The following is a 22163-nucleotide window of genomic DNA, read 5'->3' on the forward strand; positions in this document are numbered from 1 at the left end:
GAAAAGGAGGTAAACTGGCCTTCATTAAAATTAAAAAGTTTTCTGCAAATGACATTATCAAGAAAGTAAAATGAGGGACTCCCCTGGTGGTCCAGCGGTTAAGACTCTGTGCTCCCAATGCAGGGGGCCTGGGTTTGATCCCTGGTCAGGGAACTAGATGTCGCATGCCGCAACTAAGAGCCCACATGCCACAACTAAAGACCTGACACAGCCAAATAAACAAATAAACAAACATTTAAAAAAAACTATATATGACTTCTATAGGAAGTCATACAAATGGCCAAAAAGCACATGAAAACATACTCAACATCATTAGTCATTAGGGAAATGCAAGTCAAAACCACAAAGATATACCACTCCACTCCTACTGTGATGTCTATGATAAAAAAAAAAATTTTAATGGAAAGTAACAAGTGTTGGCAAAGATGGACAGCAAATGGAACCCTCATGTATTGCTGGTAGGAATTTAAACTGATACAGTTGCTGTGGAAAACAGTTTAACCATTCTTCAAAAAGCTAAACATAGAATTACCCTATGACCCAACAATTCCACTCCTAGGTATACACCCACAAGAACTTTAAAACAAACCTCAAACTGATACTTATATGCTAATGTTCATTGCAGTATGATTCACAATAGTCAAAAGATGGAAACAACCCAAATGTCCATCATCAAATAAATGAATAAGCAAAATGTATATGCATACAATGAATACTATTCAGCCATAAAAAACAATGCTACAACATGGCTGAAACTCAAAACATTATGTTAAGCAAATAAACCAGACAAAAAGGACAGATATTGTATGACTCCACTTATATGAAATACCTAGAATCAGCAAATTCATCGACAGAAAGTAGATGAGAGATTACCAGGGTCAGGGGTGAAGGGGAAGATGAGGCGTTATTGGCTTCATTGTCACAGAGTTTCTGTTTGGGTCACGAAAAAGTTCTGGAAATAGAGGTAATGACTGCACAAATTATGACTGTAATTAATGCCACTCAATTGTATAGTTTAAAATGTTTAAAATTAGGAATATTATATTATATACACTTACCACAATTTTTTTTTTAACATGAGTAGTTTTCACCCTTTTTAATGCTTTGGAATGGTTTAAATAACATTAAGGTTACCTAGTTCAAATCTGATGGAATTTCCCTGTAAAACCATCTGAGCCTATTTCATTTTGTGGGGTAGTTCTTTGATAACTATCTCTATTTCTTCTATGGAAATTTCTCTGCCTTATTCTATCTGCTCTGGAGTCAATTTAGGGAAATTATATTTTGATAGAAAATTACTCACTTGATCTAGGTTTTCAACATTTCTATATAGGGTTGTACAAAGTAGTCCCTTGTTGATTTTCTTCAATTTTCTCTGTTTTGATGGGTAAGTCCAACTTGTCATTTCTTATCTTTGTGAATCTGTGCATTTTTAAACCTCTGTTCCTGACTGACAATCGGTTTGTCTAGTTTTTCAAAGACTTGATTTCCTATAGAAGCAGCATTTTGAATTATTTTAGTACTATTTTTATATCCTAATTCACTAATTTCTACTTTTATCTTTTTTCTTGTCTTTTGCTTTAATTTATTTTCTTTTTACAACTTTGAGTTTAATAGTTAATTCATTTATGTTCATTTTTACTCATTTAAGTATATAAGGGTATGAATTTTCCTCTGAGCATTTTTATAAAGCAAATATAACACTGATATCTTAAAGACTGCACCAAAAAAAGGAAATTCAAGACTAATCTCACTTATGAATACCAATGGAAAGTACTAAATATTAACAATTAGAAATAAAATTTTAAATACAATAATGATCTGGTATGGTTTATTCTAATAATGCAAGAATGTTTAGATGAATTAGGAAATCCATTAAAATAATTCACATATTAATAGATTTAAAGGGATGGGGAGGGACATCCCTGGTGGTCTAGTGGTAAAGAATCTGCACCTTCCAATGCAGGGGACACGAGTTCTACCCCAGGTGGGGGAAACTAAGATCCCACATGCCGCGGGGCAACTAAGCCCCCGTGCCACAACTACTGAGCTCGCATTCCTCAACAGGAGAGCCCATGTGCTGCAAACGAGAGCCCATGTGCTGCAAACTACAGAGCCCACGCGCTCTGGAACCTGCACGGCACAACTAGAAAGAAGCCCGCACGCTGCAACGAAATATCCCGCATGCCTCAACGAAGATCCTACATGCCACAACTAAGACCTGACGCAGCCAAAAAAATAAATAAATAAAGGTGGGGGGGGGAATCATACAATCACTGCCATAGACACTGAAAAGACCTTCAAAACTCGATTCTCATTTCTGATAAAACATTTAATGAAAGAAATCCATGGATTCTTCTTCAATGTGATAAAATATATTTACCAACTCTGAAGTTGGCATCTAATTTAATGAGGAAACACCAAAGGCACTACCACTGGGAAAAGAAAAAGGTACTTACTATTTCCATTCATTAAAAATTGTAGGGGGGGGCTTCCCTGGTGGCGCAGTGGTTGAGAGTCTGCCTGCCGATGCGGGGGACACGGATTCGTGCCCCGGTCCGGGAAGATCCCACGTGCCACAGAGCGGCTGGGCCCGTGAGCCATGGCCGCTGAGCCTGTGCGTCCGGAGCCTGTGCTCGGCAGCGGGAGAGGCCACAACAGTGAGAGGCCCGCGTACCGCCAAAAAAAAAAAAAAAAAAATTGTAGGGGTTTTCCCTGGGGGCGCAGTGGTTAAGAATCTGCCTGCCAATGCAGGGTACATGGGTTTGAGCCCTGGTCCGGGAAGATCCCACATGCCGCGGAGCAACTAAGCCTATGAGCCACAACTACTGAAGCCCGCGTGCCTAGAGCCTGTGCTCCACAACAAGAGAAGCCCTGGCTCGCCACAACTAGAGAAAGCCCGCAAGCAGCAACAAGGACCAAACACAGCCAAAAATAAATAAATTTTTTTAAAAACTGTAGGAAATACCATCAGGCAAGACACGTGATGAAAAAAGGCAGGGTGCAGGGGTGGGGCGGGGGGGTGGATTTAAGCAAATGCCCAGGACACAGAGGATGAGTGCTGGGCCACGACTTTAACCCAGGGCAGCTAGCTCTTACCAAACCTAGGTATCAGAAGATAACTAATGCAATGACATCACCAACATCAAACACCACATTGAGTTCTGGAGATTACAATTAGTCTGATCCTTTCAGTCACCGCAAAACCTTCCTTATGTTAACGAATCTGAACTATACCAGCACAATGCAAATCCCACGAAAGCAGGAACTGTCTACTGTACTTCCTATCAGACTATTTCAAGCAATTAGCACAGTACCTGTAACATAATAGGTGCTAAATAATTGTTTCATGAACAAATTACAGATGCATTTTGCTCATTAAAAGTCTGACTTAATGGGGGAAAGACTAAGACAAACCAAAGCCCAAACAGAAAAATGGGTATAAGAGGTAAACAGTTCACAGAAAAGGAAAGACAATGAGCTCTGAAATATGAAAAGCTACTCATGAGCATTCCTAATAAGAGAAATACAAATTTTACTAAACACACTGTTTTCACCGAACAGAATAAAGTGCTAAAAGTCCCTGCCGGAGAGGCTACGGAGAAACGGGCACTTCCACATACACTGCTGAAAGGCATGCAAACTGGTCCACCTCTAACAGAGGCAATTTAACAGTATCTAACAAAACTAACATGTGCACGTACCTCTGGCTGAGCAATCCTGCTTCTAAGAATCTACCCTGAAACAACATCTCCACAGAGTCAAGGATATATATAGGGAGACCTTGTCGTAGTGCCTTTTTTACAGATTGGAGGTCTGTGGCAAGCAACTTCATCAGCGCCATTTTCCCAACAGCATCTGCTCACCTCGCGTCTCTGTATCACATTTTGGTAATTCTTGCGACATTTCAAACTTTTTCATTATTACTCTATTTGTTACGGTGATCTCTTGGTATAATCAGTGATCTTGGAATGCTACTACTATGATTCACTGAGGCTCAGATGACGGTTAATATTTTTTTAATTAAGGTGTGTACATTTTTTAGACACAGTGCTATTGCACACTTAATAGTAAACATAACTTATGTGCACTGAGAAACCAAAAAATTCCCATGACTCGCTCTACTACGACATTCGCTCCACTGCACTGGTCTGGAACTGAACCCGCAAGACCTCGGGGTTGTTCCTGCACAGGTTACTCATCACCTGTCATCTGCAGCAGCAAAACACAAAATAACCCAAACACCACCAACAGCAAAGTGACCAAATAAACAACAGTCAGCCCCGTACTGTCTTGTATATGGTTAACCACTAGCTCTCGGGAGGTGAAAGTAAGCACCATATTTATTGTAGCATCTACCATGAGACTCTCCCCACCGTGGCTAATTTCAGGCCACCAACATAAAACTAAACATGAAATTGGGAAGAGATACACAGAAGCACACCATTATGTATAATATTTCCATCTCACAAATAATGTAAATAACCTCAAGAGCACAGGTAATACTGAAATGTAATAGGATAATTAGGAAGTGGTACATTTTAAGTATTTATTTTCTTTGTCTTCAATATTGTGTCTCCCCCCACCTCAAATGAGTATCTTGAAGCCCTAACCGCAACAAGACTGTATTTGGGATAGGGCCTTTAAGGGGGGTGGTTAGGGTTGAATGAAGCCCTACAGGTTAGGTCCAAGAAGACAGACCAGGACACTCTCTCCTTCTGAGCACAAAGGAAAGACCACGTGAAGACACAGCAAGAAGGAGGTTAGCTACAAGCCTGGAGGAGTGGCCTCACCAGAAACCACCCCAGAAAGGCACCTTGATCTTAAGATTTTAAGCCTCCAGAACTGTGAGAAAATAAATTCTTGGTTGTCTGAGCCCTTCAGTATTTTGTTACAGCAGCCCCAGCAGACTAATACAAAGATAATTTACGTGTAAGTTTCTATAACTTAATTTTTTAATAATGGGTGTTTTAACAACTGGCTCACAGAATTCCTGAAAATTTAACTCAGCCATAAAAGGAATAAGGAGGAATAAGGAATATACTGACAGGGAATGATTCCAAGATACAAATGCAGGGTGCAGTACAGTACATACAGTATGCTGCCTTTTGTACAGATGAAAGAGAAACTACGAATACATTATTCCCTTAATTCTTCAGAAGGAAAACAAAATAGTAAGAATTAAGGGAATGATATGTATAAAGGAGAAGTAGGAACCAAGAGAAGAAAGAAATGGGAGCTAGACTGCTCTGACTTTTGAAACCACAGGTATATATTAAAAAATAAACTAAGCTAAGTCAAAGACCTTAAATTTTAAATTAGCAATCAAATGGAAATAAAATAATCACTCCTACGCTAAACATCAACAACTTGAAAAACCATATTTACGACCCCTCTCCAGCACCCAAAAAAGGAATCACTTTGGTAAGCATTCACCTTTCTATGTAAAATCACAAACTTATTTCCAATAACCTACATGTATTTCAGTATTCACTTGAGATTGGTTACCTTTACGATGTTAAGACAACAATGGAATTAAATGAGACTTCAAGATAAATCTGGTTAATTAATGCTGTTAGAGTGAAACTATTATAGCAATTTGAAAGCACATTCAAAACAACGGTTGATTCTGATCAGATCATGAATTACCTGCTTGTATTCACTGACACAACTCTGGCAGCAAAATCTCTTCTGCTGACCATCAATGACCAAGACATTGTTCCCAGCACCTTTGCTGGGCAAGTACTCCCCACACTGCTCACAGCAATTCATTATTAGACCATTGGCCATTCTGTATCTATTAAAGCAGTGGTCACTGCACAGCTTATGAGTCATATTTTTAAAGCTAACTTCATGGCGAATCTAAAAGAAAAACAAGCAAAATTTTAAAAAACAAATTAATATATGACACGTAGCTAAGTAACAAGGTGCTCCAATAGAAAGAAAATGCCTCAGTTTTTCTGTGTAAAGCTTGTTTAGGGAAAAGGCAAGACAAAGTACATTTCATTCTTCTTTAAACTTTTTTATACACACATATATACGGTGCAAGGCAGAGAGGACCACCAGGGTCATCGTACAAACTTCTCTAGACGTATCTAAAAGTGACAGGAAACAACCCAGTTTGGGCAGTGTTAGTATAAAACTTCCAAACAGATTGGAAATCTTTAGATAAATCTAAAAGGAAATTATTTAAATGTAAGTACACTGCTGTACAACAGGGAGGAGAGGACTAACATTATAAATAATTCAAATGAAGCATGTATGCACAGATTTCTTTTTATTTCATCAAATTCAAAAACTGTAATACATTTTTAACGAAGTCCTCAAAAACATCCCCTCCGCTCGTTCCGCTTCTTAAGCAAGATCGTTTGCTGGCTCTCATGTGCAGTCAGCCTATTTAAACACTATGGGTTTTCTGTGAGTGCTCCAACCTCAGGAAATAAGTCAATTGATGTTATATTTCAATTTTTTTGTAAATCATTCTCCCCATGGAAGAATGGGATTACATAATGGGATATTTATAAGATAGGTTTTATATACCCTCACTTTTAAGGAAATACATACTGATGAAAGATTATGTCAAAACAGTTAAAAGTCAAAAATATTCCCATTAGTTAGAACTAAATGATAAAGCACAAAAACACAAACCTCTGTTAGTTTACCACAAATTGTACATCTTGATTTATTCAGCGCTCCTTTAGTAGGATTCTGTTTGTCTTCATAAAGAGACAGACAAGATGTACTACAGAATTCCTGGAAGGATTCGCTCGAATCCACTTGGGCAACAATGGTTCCTTTCATTGTAGTTATATCTCTGAAAAATACGAGAAGCAGCAAAGTCAAACTCTACTTTAAAATAAATCAAAGAGTAATAACTGACATTTTTAATTTCCATAGACTGAAACCCATTTTTAGATTCATTAACTCACTTTTACTATTTAAAAACTCTTGGCAATAAAATATGAACACAGAAGATTGAGAAGCAATACTATTAAACCCTAGCCACTACTCAATTTATCTTCAAGCTCCTTAACAAGGCTTTCAGATATTGGAACCACTTAAAAAAAAAAAAAACTGTTGTTATTTACATGGAGTTTAATGTCAAGGCCTAATTTACTGAGGTATAAATTTACAATACCTATTCAATTTCCCTCTTGTGGGTAAGTAGAAAGCATGAGGTACCTAGGTCACAGGAATATGGAGAGGATAAGTGAACTTAAATACATCCCATAACCCAAAAGAACCCCACCTACCATTCTATACAGCTTTCAACTACAATTAGAAATGTTAGGAAATGACAATATTGATGACCTTTGAAGTTTTCCTTTAATTCTGAAGTTCCAGGTCTTATATTGCTGTATGCAAGTCTACTACTGTAAAGCAACCAAAAAACTGTATAACAATTGTTCCAATATTTGAATTTACTAAACCTATACAGAGCACTCAGCCTTTTCCAGTTCTAATATCTAAAAATATCTTTATAAACTTGGGCTGCTTCAAGAGATGGTACAGAAAATCTACCTGTTTAACCTTGCACACAACATACCATATTCAGCTCATTTTTAACTAGTGAGACCAGACCTAAAAAATGGCAGAAGAGGATCCTGTCACTCCAAGGCTGTCAAAAAAAAGGTACCTGAGTCTTGAAGAGGTGAGTATTAAAATGACAACATTCAAGACAAACATAAATAAATGCATATAATATCCAAAGATTTGCCAATTTTTAATAATCTTAACATGAAGGTAGTCCAAATTTTGACCTATTTTAATACAAAACTAGTCATACATAAATTGCTTAACAATTTTGTCTGGCTAGAACTAAATTCTTATAGTTAATAATGTAAATAAGTATGTATGTATTTTTACGAATTCAAGTCCAATGGAGATTACAGATAAAATTAATTAAAGGGCCTAGTATCTAAATCAACCCCAAGGCCTATCCAAACAGGAAGGCTTTTAATCCTAAGCCACCCCGGCTTGACAGAGGACACTCCAAAGCCATTACAAATTTGAGTTTGGCTTTAACATTCAAACAAGCTTACAAATTTTTAAAACATAGTAATTCACCTCTAAAACAATTTTTCTCACATTTTATACCACCAATATTCAACCATAAGGAAATATGCTGGAAGGTAAACCTTACTTTTTACACATAACACAAAGTTTCTTTGGAGCAGGCTTGTGAGAGAAGGAGGAGAGGCAGGTGGTAGAACAGAAGAGGTGAGCTGATCCTTTTCGCTGATAAGCTGTCTGTCCCTTCTGTAAAGGCTTTTTGCAGTTTGCACAAGTGACTTTAACTGGTTTAGTGGGTTGCTGTTGGGCAGAAGGCTGGAAAATCTGTTTAGGAAGAGAGGCCACTGGTGATAAAGAATCCACCCCTGGCTGTTTCTGATTTCGGGGAAATGATGCTGACTGGGAGATCCAAGAATCTAAAAAAACAAACCAAAACAAAAACACATACACTGAAATTTATATCAGAGACACAGTTTTAACTTCCCATTCTGTCCAAGTTTCAGACATCGATAAGGCGCAGTATAGCAGGGCGGTCAAGGGCACAAACTTTGGAGTCAGAATTGATGGCTGACATTCAGGCTCCATTACCTACTAGACTGCGAAGTTACTAACCCTGTGCCTAACTCTTCTCTAAACTGGAAATGGTAACTTTAAATGAGATAGTACATGGTTTATAAACCACAATGACTGGCACATATGCAGCACTAAAAAATATTAGCCATTAGTTACTAAACAGGAAGAATTTACAAAATATTACTTTAAGCGAGGAACACATACATCAACATAAATATATAATAAAATCTTTACCAACCAGAACCTTTGACAAATACAATATAGCTCGGATTGGGCTTCCCTGGTGGCACAGTGGTTGAGAGTCCGCCTGCCAATGCAGGGGACCCGGGTTCGTGCCCCGGTCCGGGAAGATCCCACATGCAGCAGAGCGGCTGGGCCCGTGAGCCATGGCCGCTGAGCCTGCACGTCCGGAGCCTGTGCTCCGCAACGGGAGAGGCCACAACAGTGAGGGGCCCGCGTACCGCAAAAAGAAAAGAAAAAAAAAAATACAATATAGCTTGGATAAAGTTTACAAATGGCTATATTCAAAACATCTTTCTAGGGACGTCCCTGGTGGTCCAGCGGTTAAGACTCCACGCTTCCAATGCAAGAGGTTCAGGTTCGATCCCTGGTCGGAAAACTAAGATCCCCACATGCCACGTGGTGCAGCCAAAAAATTAAAAAAAAAACCTTTCTAAGAACAGCTTCCACATACATGTTTCATTTCATGGCTTCTAAGTATACCACATAATATCAAAGAAATTAGAGTGTTACACAGAAGTGGTGATGTTAAGCCAACGTCTAGTGACCGATGAGACATCCCGTTGCTCTACCGCTGCCAGCAGCACAGCTTCAACGGCACAGCATTTAGTCCTGGGGAACCGACCGCCAGGGTGCTAAGTTCTCCCTCCTCTTCTTAGTAAGCTTCTTTGGGACTTAGCAGGATGTCTCCAGCTCACCATACTACTTACTGTTACACAGACTCACACTACAATACCAATACACCATAATGTTTTTTCATTTTGAAACTTTTCATGCTACCACTTCTATTATAATTTCTACTACTTTGGTCTCTTGTAATACTTTTCCTTTCTAGTTTCTTCTGAAATTTGTATTTCCATACAAAAAAGATGCCCTTTCATATGAGAAACAATGTATAAATATATCCAGTATGAGGAAATTTCTTTACTACCAAAACCTTGAAGAGGGCAATTTCCTGGTTCTGACCTAGTCCATCAACCTAATGGTTTCAAGGGGCTGCATATACTGCTATTCAAAATCTACTTTACTCCACAACCCCTCCAAATAAATATATGTTCTATACCAGAGTAAACAGAGTGCCTTCTGGAATCCTGTTATCCTGCTATCATCAGGGTAACTGACCTGTTTTAATAAAGAGGTAAAAATACTAAGGAACACGAAGAAAGCAAATCACTGAAACAAACTGGCAATTCCATATTATGAAGGGCCTTCAATCAAAAATTATATTTGAGGACGTCCCTGGTGGCGCAGTGGTTAAAAATCCACCTGCCAATGCAGGGGACACGGGTTCGATCCCTGGTCCAGGAAGATCCCACATACTGCGGAGCAACTAAGCCCGTGCACCACAACTACTGAGCCTGCACTCTAGAGCCTGCGAGCCACAACTACTGAGCCCGCATGCCATAACTACTGAAGCCCATGTGCCTCGAGTCTGTGCTCTGCAATGAGAAGCCACCGCAATGAGAAGTCCACTCACCGCAATGAAGAGTAGCCCCTGCTCACTGCAACTAGAGAAAAGCCCCTGCACAGCAACGAAGACCCAATGCAGCCAAAAATAAATAAATAATTTTTTTAAAAAAAAATTATATTTGAATACATGTTAGAAGTAATAGCTTTTGCAACATAAATAGTGGCTCCTTAGGATTTTCAATCCTGCAGGCTTGTCATTTGAATATATACTTAAAGGAAACTAGTTAGGGACTTCCCTGGTGGTCCAGTGGGTAAGACTCCCTGATCCCAATGCAGGGAGCCTGGGTTTGATCCCTGGTCGGGGAACTAGATCCCACATGCATGCCACAGCTAAGAGTCCACATGCCTCAACTAAATATACCACGTGCCACAACTAACACCCGGCAGAGCCAGAATAAATAAATAATTTTTTTTTTTTTTTAAAAAGGAACCTAGTTAAACCTAAAGGCATCTATCTATTAACTTGATTTTGAAAAATGGCAATTATTCTCAATTTCGTGCTAGGCCCTGTATAAATAATGCAATGGCTCCTTTTATCTATGCTTCAGTTCTTACATTCCCCTACTTTCAAATTTTCACCTCCTCCAATATCAAAATACTTTTAGGAATGGAAGAGACCTAATCATTCTCTATTTTATACAATGGACACTAAGGGATAGAGGTTAATTTGCCCAAGTCACCATTGGTCTGAGAGCCAGTATAAACAGCCAAGATGTTATAATTCTCTATGACAAACAAAGACAGCACAAACACACAGGAGCTAATCCATAAACTCAGGAGCAAGAGGTGTATCTGTCTGGTTTCCTGATGCATACTTTACATTCCCTGTGTTAAGAGTTTGTGTGAACAGGAACACAATTCTTATAATAAATGTGCTTTGACCCAGCAATAGTCCACAGGTACTACGTATCCCGACATACATGGATAAGAATATTCTTAAGAGTTATTTAAATAGTAAAAACTGGAAGTGAACTAAATAGAGAATTAACAAAATCAAACATATACTCTTGATATGGTCAAAAGTTCAAGATTATTGTTAGGTATTTAAAGGAGCAGGAGAAAGGGAAAGTTTGCAAAGCTATACCTCTATTGCAATCTCAGGTTGGAATTAAATGTACCATATTCTCAACAGTAAGCCTGAACATTATGTTCTTTTTCATACACTTATGTTTTTAATATACTTATAAGAAAGACAAAATAGCTATTTTGAAACTAATTTGACTATTATCATGTCTTAAACTTTTATGTGAGCTAGAAGGAAAGACCCTCTAATACACAGCTGATAGCAGTATAAATTGGTAAAAACTTTCCAGAAGGCCGTATGACAATATATTTCCACAACTTAAAAATGTTCATACGACGTCACATACACATATATGCATACAATGACCTACCAACAGATATATATAAATACATACAGGGGGAAAGGATCTTGGAAGACATTAGGAATTTTCAAAACTGAGTAATAAGAAACGTATTTCTTTCAAAATCACTACAAAGCAGAAAATTTTTACAACCAAAACTCTTTGGAGGGATGGGAGTAGTGATAGTCTTTGGCCCAGTAACTTCACTTCTAGAATATACTCTAAGAAATAATCAGAAACTTGAAAAAAAAAAAAAAAAGTTCATCATAGACCGACAAGAGCAAAAAAGGGAAACAACGTAAAAACCAAATATGGGAATGGTATAACCAAATCCATTGTGCAGTCATTAAAACTTCTGTGTATAAATAATTTTAATTGTTTGAGAAAATACAGAGTAATATTAAATGGGGGGAAACAGGAAGCAAAATTATGAAGAACTGCACTTCAACCAAGTTAAGAAATACAAAGGAAAAACACTGAAAGACAACCACTCAAAGCATTAACAACAGTGGTAACCTTTCTTAATCATTTTTTAATTATGGATTTTCCAAACATTCTTCAATAATTACACATTACTCTCATAACCAAAAGAATAATAAGTATGAAAGGAAAAACTAGCATTTCACAGAACATTCTACATGGCCTAGGTTTCAGTCATTCCTTATTATTCTCCACAACCCTAGGGTGATAAAGCTGCTAATGAGCCTAAAACGATGAAGCCTGAGAAGGACAGAGAGAAGGTACGTGAGAGACAGGCAGGCCATACAGAGGCCTGGGGCAGACACAGACACAGTCAGGAAAAGCCACAGAGCTCTTCTCACAGCTTCCACAGAGCAAAGATGCCTGCAGAAAATGTTTTCAAGTAGTCAAGAAATTTACCAATCTTTAAATATAAGAAAAAATAACAAAGTGCTAATAAGTAAAAATTATAATCAGATAGGCAGTCAAAATTATAAACACAGGGAAAGTAAAAACAAATCTAAATGCAATTATACAACATATTGCTCTTTACATGTGCTATTTATCTTTTTGTTCTCTTTTTACACATAAAAACAATACTATTAAAAATACACTAGCATAGGGCTTCCCTGGTGGCACAGTGGTTGAGAGTCCGCCTGCCAACGCAGGGGACGCGGGTTCGAGCCCTGGTCCAGGAGGATCCCACATGCTGCAGAGCAACTAAGCCCGTGCGCCACAACTACTGCTCCTGCACGCCACAACTACTGAAGCCCTTGTGCCTAGAGCCCATGCTCCACAATAAGAGAAGCCACCACAATGAGAGGCCCGCACACCACACCAAAGAGTGCCCCCCACTCGCTGCAACTGGAGAGGGCCCGTGCGCAGCAGCGAAGACACAATGCAGCCAAAAATAAATGAATTTAAAAAAAATACACTAGCATAAAGTCAGTATGTGACAAATAAGATGCCAAATTATTAGACTTTAGTGGTGGTGAATATAAAGAGTATTTTGTTTTACTTCCTTTAGACATTAATTTATCTGATTTTCTAATTATCTACAGAGAAATACTATATACACGGTTTTACATCTCTTATTAGTTAAAATTTCAAACTTAAAAGTCAATAGAATTAATATATCTTACATGAATAAACTAACCAAAGTAGCACCAATTACTATAATAAAAAAAAGAATCCACCAGTGCAAAATCCCTTCCACGGGGCAGAAGCCCCCTCCAGGCTTACCAGGATTGTGATGAGCTGCAGACTCTCCGTTCTGAAATACGTCTCCTGCCACATTCATTCTACCAGGATTAAAAGGTCCTACTGCAGTCTTGGTCTGTGAAGTTAAAGACGGGGTGTATGTTTGCATATTAACACCAAAGTTACTCGACTGCAGTCCGTTAGAGACATCTCCCAAGCTGGTATTCTGCAGTGATGTTACGTGTGTGATCATTAGGTTCATATCTCGCCCGTCAGTATTTTCTAATTGGCCATCACTCACAGAGCTGACACCTGTTTCTAAGGTCGTAACATTAGCAATCTGAATTTCAGAGTCTGGTTCTGTGGTGATACCACTATTACCCATTCCTGCATTTACCTTACTTCTTGAAAAACTGGAAGTAGAGAAATCCACATCATTGGTTCTGTTTTTAGACTCGGGTGGTCTCCGTTCAATAAAATTGGAGGAATTTTTCTCTTGCCCTTGATTTGTTTCCATGTCCTCTTCATCATCGATGACAATTGTCTCACTTACACTTCCCTTCTGAGAAGCCAATTCTTTTGAGGAAGGAAGAATTTTGGAATCATTTCCTTGTAGCTCTTCATTTTTCGATGACGTAAATGTTATGGTTCTTTGATCGGCTACCACTGGTGCAGAAGGCGGAGGAGGTTGTACAGGTTCGATAAACACAACATCATCATCATCTTCCACTGATGAGTTCTGAAATTTACTAGATCTGTTCACTAAAGGGTTGGGTGGCCCACTAAATGAATTTCCTACGTCCGTGAGGCTAGCTGCCATGGCCGTCCTCCCCAGCAGAACAGGAGTCTGATCAGTCAATTCTAATCCTCCTGATGAACCTGTGTCCATGCCAAAGAACCTGTTAAGGAGATGGGAAAAAAATTTTTTTACAAATGTCACTGTATGGCTTTTGATGTTATTCTAATTCAAAAAATTTCTTAAAGGTACTTTTACTTTCTTTCTTACTCTAAATGAAAGTCATTCTTATCTAATATCCAGGAAAAATTTTATATGCATTCTGTGATCTTCTCTCATTCACTAATCATTTCATAAAGTTTACATGTGAACTTCTTGCAATATAAAAAGAAAGGTAATTATCGAATTTTCAGTAAGAATATGCAGTATGTTCCCATCTCTACCACCTCCTTTCCACCACTGCTTACCCTGTAATTTTAACACTGAAAACACAGATAAATCCTTCTACACACATGTGAACAAAAATATAACTAAAATCTGATCATGAAAATCTCTTCTCTATATCTATCCCATTTATCTACTGTATTAAATAAAATGACATGATTTAATCCCTAATTTCCCTTATGTTTTTTTTTTTAATCCACTGTTCTCATATTCCCTGGCTCCCATAGCTGTATGATTAAATCCTTCTGAGAATCTGAAATCTTTCTTGACCCCATCTAGAAAGCTTAAATCCCCATCTGCCATGTCCTTTATATCCATGTATCAGGCTGAATAACGGCCCCAAAGAAATCAGATACTAATCCCCGGAAGCTGTAAATGTTACCTCGGATGGAAAGGGGGTCTTTGCAGAGATGATTATGGTTAAGGACTTAAAAATGAGATTACCTGGGCAGGCCCTACCTGCATCTTAAGTGGCCTCATCAACAGAGGTGGAAGGAGATTCCAGGCAACGTAAGCACAGAGGTGCCCGGAGGAGATGAAAGTGATGTAGCCAAGGAATGTTGGCAGCACCAGAACTTAAAGGAAGCAGGGAGTGAGCCCTCTCCCAGAGCCTCCTGAGCGAGTATGGCCCTCCTGACGCCCTGGTTTGAGCCCAGGGCCACTGACTTCTGACTTGTGACCTCTAGAACTGTTAAAGGAAACAAGGTCTGTTTTAAGCCACCAAGTCTGCGGCGGCTTGTCACAACAGCCCTAGGAAAATATCATCCACTCCTTGGTTACATCTTCAAAGCAACCCTTGATATGGTTACGATATTTGTCCCATTTTGTGGCTTAGAGATGCTAACTAACCCAAGTCACACAGCTAGAATTCATTCCCAGGTCTTTATAACTCAACAATCCGAACTCTTCATGACTGCCATAGTTAACTCGTATTTCTGAGCACCTATTAGATATGCAGAGCTGTGCTAAAGCCAAAGAGACAGCAGACAGTTAATGGTAAAAAAAAAAAAAAAAGGCCAGAAAAGAAAGAAAATAAGTTATTGAGCACACAGAGAGGACGAGGTCATGGGCACAGGTGGTAGTAGAACTAGTCCGGAACATGGATCACCTTAATCGCAGAGACTAAACAAGGAAAAAACCAACTAGAAGGGAAAATGAAGGGTGAGTATAGACTGCAGGTCAATTTGCAGACGGACAGATACGAGTGTGAAGTGGTTTATTCACTGCAGCCTCAGAGAAGGTGAGGAGACACCAGCTGTACAGGCATTAAGACTGGCTTAAGGGCCCCAAGGCCAACTCTTAGCTCTTCGGTAATCCTCTCTCTTATAAGGCCACTCAGCCCAGTCTCAAAACAAATGGGCTTAAAGAACACTTACTGTTTCATATATATTGCCCTTTGCTTTCATTGTTATAAAAGCCTCTGGAAGGATGAGGGCAACACTAATATAAATAAGTATCACTTTGACAGACAGCTGACAGGGATGGAGAAATTATTCACTGTATATTTTGTTGCATTTTCTTAATTTTTGAGCATGATTTCTCACTTATTTTTTAAAGCTAAACTTAAAAAAACAAACAAACAGGGATAGTAACAGAACGAAGAGAGAAGTACTCTACTCTGGCGTCAGAGAAGGCCTCTTCGAGCAGGCGATATCTATGCTGAGATCTGGAGTGATGAGCAACATCTAACTGGGGGAAAACTGAGGTAAGGGCAGCTCCTGCAAAAGCCTAAAGGGAGTGAGGCTGGGAAGTTCAAGCAACAGAATAAAGGCCAATGTGGCTGGAACAAGGCAGGTGGGGAAGAACTGGATGAGATGAGATATAAAGACAAGCACAGAACTTACCAAAGGCAACAAGTAATTAACTGCATTCAACAAAGATTTATGGAGCACCCAATATCCACAAGACACTGTCTTAGACACTTGAGAAAAATCAATAAACAGAACAGATAAAACATCCCCGCCGTCAGAAATCATGAATTTGGGAGTTCCCTGGTGGTCTAGTGGTTAGGATTCTGGGCTTTCACTGCTAAGGCCCGGATTCAATCCCTGGTCAGGGAACTAAAATCCCACAAGCCACACAGCATGGCCAAAAAAAACAACAAAAAAACTGAATCACTAGGTTGTACACCTGAAACTTTTATAATATCATAAATCAACTACACCTCAATTAAGAAAAAAATAGTAGCTCAGATACATTAATTAAAAGTGCCCAAGGTTCCAAGAGAACATCAGGATTCAAGCACTATGAATCAAGCTTGAGTCTAAAACCCTCTTTGTTCCTCTTAAACCAAAGCTGTGTGTCAGGATGGAAGACATGCTAATATTGGAAAATGGGAAAAGACACATTTATATCTGCTTTAAAGAAAATGGATAATTCCATTTAAAAACTTAAGGGGTGACTATCTGCCTTACCCAACGAGCTACAAGTTACCACTCCATACTCTAAGACCCTTTAAATATACTTTCAAATACTAAGATATATACTACATCACCCCAGAACAGCTCCTCAGTGAGAAAAACTTCTTTATGGTAAAACAATAGCAATGTGCTGGGAAACCTTCACATAAGGCCTTCACTTAATTTTAAGTAAACATGAAAAATCTTTTAACATTACCATTACAGAAAGTTTTAAAGGTTGAAATAAGCTGAATAACATTTGATTCAAAATTTTTATAACTAATTCAATTAGGTTCTCTTAAAATACAAGTACATTCATCCGGTAATAGTTAACATTTATTTAATGCTTAGTATGAGCCAAATATTCATGATGGTTAAACATTAAAGCAACACCATGAAGTAAAATCATTATCTCCCTTATTTTGTTTTTTAAAAACCCAATCCTCAAAAGTAAGCTGCCCAAGGGACTTCCCTGGTGGCGCAGTGGTTAAAAATCCACCTGCCAATGCAGGGGACATGGGTTTGAGCCCTGGTCTGGGAAGATCCCTCATGCCGCAGAGCAGCTAAGCCCGTGCACCACAACTACTGAGCCTGGACTTTAGAGCCCAAGAGCCCCAACTACTGAGCCCTTGTGCCACAACTACTGAAGCCCAAGCGCCTAGAGCCCGTGCTCTGCAACAAGAGAAGCCACTGCAATGAGAAGCCTGTGCACCGCAACGAAGAGCAGCCCCCGCTCGCCACAACTAGAGAAAGACCACGTGCAGCAACGAAGACGCAACGCAGCCAAAAATAAATAAAAAAAAAAAGTAAGCTGTCCAAAACCACAGCCAGGAAGTGGGAGAGGTCAGGATTTGAATATTCATAACTACTTTGTAATATGTGATTAAGTATTAAATAATGTAGCACAGCTCTTATTAATTAAAAAAGGACACAGCCATTCAATAGAACAGTAACCAAATCAATATTCAAAATATACAAGTATCAAAAGAAAAATATCAAGCCCAAAGTGCCAAGCTAAAATGAGATTTTTTTCTAAAGTGGAGTATAATTGCTTTACAATGTTACGTTAGTTCCTGCTGCACAACGAAGTGAATCAGCTGTATGTATGCCCCTCCCACCCCCACCGCCATCCCACCCATCTAGGTCGACACAGAGCACTGAGCTGAGCTTTTCAAACACAAATGGAGCTGAACTAGTTAACATTCATTTGCCAGAAGGTAGGAAGTATCCTCATCAACAGTAACAATTTTCAGAGGAATGTGGCGTAAATCTACTGAGGTTATGGAATGCAAAGGCTTTTAAAGCACGAGTTTTCTCGATCTTGTCTATATTTTAGCATACCTAAAACAGAAGACAACAATTTCTGGGGCTTAAGCCACAACTGAATCCACAGTGCCCTCTGGTGGCTGCAAGGTATCCATTCATTCTCCTCACGAGATAACCGTGGAGCAGAGAATAAGACTTTCCTTACTACACAGTTCTCGGCAGTAATCCACTTCCCAAGCAGAATTACTCAACCATAACAGTTATTTTCAAATCCTATACTATAAATAAATTTGGTAACTTCTATATGTCACTGAGAATATGCTTCAACTACCAAACACTCATTTAGTCCTATAAAGAAAAGAATCTGATTAAAGTTGATCATTTCTACCTTATCCAAATAAAATCTATTCCTTTTAGCCACTTTTCTACATTAAGTCAATGCTAATTAGCTATTTAATGTCAAGCAAATAACTTCACTTCTCTGGGCTTCAATTTTCCCTAGAATAAAAGGGTATAAATATAGTTCCCAGGGTTTTTCTTAGAATTTAAAGAGATAAATAACTGAATGTGAAAATCAATTAACACAGTTAACTCCTAATAACCACCAGGCAGTTTTTGCCTATACCTCAAGATTTCATTTTTAAGGTTCATTTTTAAGCTTCCACTCCATCATTGTTATGGACCAAATGCTTGTGTCTCCCCTCAAATTCATATGATGAAATCCTGGCCTCCAAAGAGATGGTAGTAGGAGGCGGGGCCTCTGAGCAGTGATTAAAGTCAGGAAGGTGGAGTCCTCGTAAGTGGGATTAGGGACCATTTTGTAAAAGACACCAAGAGAGCTCCTTTCCCCCCCAACCATGTGAGGACACAGCAAGATGGCAGCCTGTCTATGAACCAGGAACAAGCTCTCACCACACAACCCGATCTGCAGGAGCCTTGATCACGGACTTCCCAGCCTCCAGAACTCTGAGAAATGAATGTCTGTTGTCTATGGTACTTCTGTTATACTAGCCCAAATGGACTGAGACAATCATCATAAATTATAAATGCTTTCAGCTTTATATTTTGATTCAGTGAGAATCAACATAATACTCGATGTTCTCATGAAAAAACAAAGAAAAGGTAGTTAAAAAATGAAATGTTGACGTTCACAACAATAAAGTATCAGTAGTTGCTGAGAAAAGCTTATGAACTTTCAAAGAAAATCACAAAGAAAGCATTTCAAAGTGATTCAAGAAAAACATTCATCACTTTCTCATTAATAAGCCCCAGAGCTTTCTAGGTGCCATAAGAGGTACAAAGAAAGCTAAGGTGAATTATTCTCTACTCTAGAGGAAAGGGTATTATTCAACATGTGTTAATGGCACTTCTAACAGTTCTGAGGCAGTATAACAAATTTTTTTTCTTTTTTTTTCCGTTACGCGGGCCTCTCACTGCTGTGGCCTCTCCCGTTGCGGAGCACAGGCTCCGGACGCGTAGGCTCAGCGGCCATGGCTCACGGGCCCAGCTGCTCCGCGGCATGTGGGATCTTCCCGGACCGGGGCACGAACCCGTGTCCCCTGCATCGGCAGGCGGACTCTTAACCACTGCGCCACCAGGGAAGCCCCAAATTAAAATTTTTAAGAATAAAATTTCTTGGGAGTTCCCTGGCAGTCCAGTGGTTAGGACTTGGCACTTTCACTGCGGTGGCCCAGGTTCAATCCCTGGTAAGGGAACTAAGATCCCGCAAGCCACACAGCGTGGCCACAAAATAAAGAAAGAATAGGGGGCTTTCCTGGTGGCGCGGTGGTTGGGAGTCCGCCTGCCGATGCGGGGGACGCGGGTTCGTGCCCCGGTCCGGGAGGATCCCACATGCCGTGGAGTGGCTGGGCCCGTGAGCCATGGCCGCTGGGCCTGCGCGTCCAGAGCCTGTGCTCCGCGGCGGGAGAGACCACCGCAGTGAGAGGCCCGCGTACCGCAAAAAAAAAAAAAAAAAAAAAAAAAAAAGAAAGAATAAAATTTCTTAATAAAATGGGAAAAATGGATTTATAAATATATATATATCAAACCAAAAGATATCATCCAGCTTAATGGGAAATATTAAAATACTATCATTAAAGTCAAGGCTAAGGTAAGGATATTCTTTATCATTACTACACAGCACTGCTCTGGAAGTACCATCCAATGTAATAATATGAAAAAGATATAACAATTTGAAATAAGGAAAATTATCATTATATGCAAATTGTATTAGCATTACCTCAAAGACTCAAATAATTTACCCAAAAAACTACTACAGTGAGATACAGACATACCTCGGAGATATTGTGGGTTCACTTCCAGACCACCGCAAGAAAGCAAATATCGCAGTAAAGTGAGTCACATGCATTTTTTGGTTTCCCAGTGCATATAAAAGTTATGTTTACACTATACTGTTGTCTATTAAGTGTGCAACAGCATTATGTCAAACACAAGTACATACCTTAATTTTAAAATGCTGTTAGAAAAATGACACTGATAGACTTGCTCAATACGCCTTCAATTTTTAACAAAAACTTTCAATTTGTAATAAAGTGCAATATCTGACAAGTGCAATGAAACGAGGTATGCCTGTAACTTAGTCAAGTGATGGGTATAAACTTAATATGTAGAAATTAATATTAAATTAATTGGATGGTCAACTGGAGACAGAGATAAAATGTTGCTTCCATCAAAAGACCAACTAAATAAGGAGATTAAAAAAAAAAAAAGACAAACCCACAAGAACAAGGAGAACAAGGGATAATTCAACAGCACCAAAACTTTGGAAGAGGGAAAGCAAAGGAGCATGACTCATTGTAACCAACTCAGCACACCTCAAAAACCCACAGTAAATAAGGTTTTGAAATGACTGGATTACAAATGAAGTTAAACTTATAGTCAACATTCACTTCTCATAAAGTAGGAAGTATCTTGATCAACATAATTTTTAGAAGAATAAGGCAACAGGTCCTCACAGGTCCTTAAAAACAGATGTAGACAGATGTCACCCCAAATGGCAGCATTAGAAGTTCTGGGTATGGGTCCCCTTACCTGAGTAACTAATGAGCTGGACAGAGGGACTGGAAGCAATCTCTGGGGTCTCTGCACCTGACTGGACACTAAGCGCCAGGGGAGTGTGTGAAGAAGAGGCTGCTGCTCACTTTAAGTGGGTGAGCATCCCCCGCCTTCCTCCCCCCAGGTCGGCCAAGGGGACAGCACCTGCAGTCCTCCGGGGTCTGGCTGAACACAGGACTGGCGGTGAGGGACTTCCAACAAAATCTGGGATTGTGGCTTGGGCTCCTCTTGGCCTCAGCCCTCTGGGCAGCAGAAGCATTCCTAGTAGCATCTCTCAGATTTAATGAAACACAACCCTGTATAACGTTCTTCTTCTTTTCTACCAGACATTTACAAAAACTTTTTGTCAGGTCACTAGCTCACCACAGGGGTGATAGAACATTAACTTCAAGGACACAAGCAACAAGAAATTCACACGCTGCAAAAAAATGTTTAAAAAGTCAAAAATAAACAGCTCCATCCCCAAGGAAAAATCAGCAATCTAAGGAGAATCAGATATCCAGAGGTATAATATTCTCAGAATGGTATAAACACACAAAGAAACAGAAAAGTATGCCCCATTCACAGGAATAAAAGAATTAGAAACCATCCCTGAGGAATCCCAAATACTGGAGTAACTAGCCAAAAACATTAAATCAGGACTTCCCTGGTGGCCCAGTGGCTAAGACTCTGCGCTCCCAACGCAGGGGGCCCGAGTTCAATCCCTGGTCAGGGAACTAGATCCTGTACGCCACAACTAAAAGAGCCCGCATGCTGCAATTAAGACCTCACACAGCCAAATAAAAAAATAAATATTAAAAAAAAAAAAATTAGGTCAACTACCTTAAATATGCTCAAGGAGCTAACAGAGAGCATGGACAAAGAATTAAAGGAAATCCGAAAACAAGGTATGGACAAAATGAAAACATAAATAAACAGATACAA

At 39.3% G+C, this 22163-nt stretch overlaps 1 protein-coding gene across 3 annotated transcripts in view; it reads right to left on the reverse strand.

The window, feature by feature from the left end:
* ZMYM2 (zinc finger MYM-type containing 2) overlaps positions 1-22163 on the reverse strand; it is an 87737-nt gene that overhangs the window by 48692 nt on the left and 16882 nt on the right. For 2 of the 3 annotated variants that reach the window (XM_029209891.1, XM_029209890.1), the window contains exons 2-5: positions 13362-14218; positions 8144-8429; positions 6649-6814; positions 5650-5862 (exon numbers count right to left, since the gene is read on the reverse strand). In XM_029209891.1, the coding sequence (XP_029065724.1) occupies positions 5650-5862; positions 6649-6814; positions 8144-8429; positions 13362-14208 (1512 nt within the window). In that variant the 5' untranslated portion in view covers positions 14209-14218. The remainder of the gene's footprint in view (positions 1-5649; positions 5863-6648; positions 6815-8143; positions 8430-13361; positions 14219-22163) is intronic. The other variant, XM_029209892.1, reaches the window with a different exon arrangement.

This window comes from Monodon monoceros, unplaced genomic scaffold (genome assembly GCF_005190385.1).
Source record: "Monodon monoceros isolate NGI ecotype Baffin Bay Population unplaced genomic scaffold, NGI_Narwhal_1 Super_Scaffold_8, whole genome shotgun sequence".
In the NCBI taxonomy this organism is placed as follows: Eukaryota; Metazoa; Chordata; class Mammalia; order Artiodactyla; family Monodontidae; genus Monodon; species Monodon monoceros.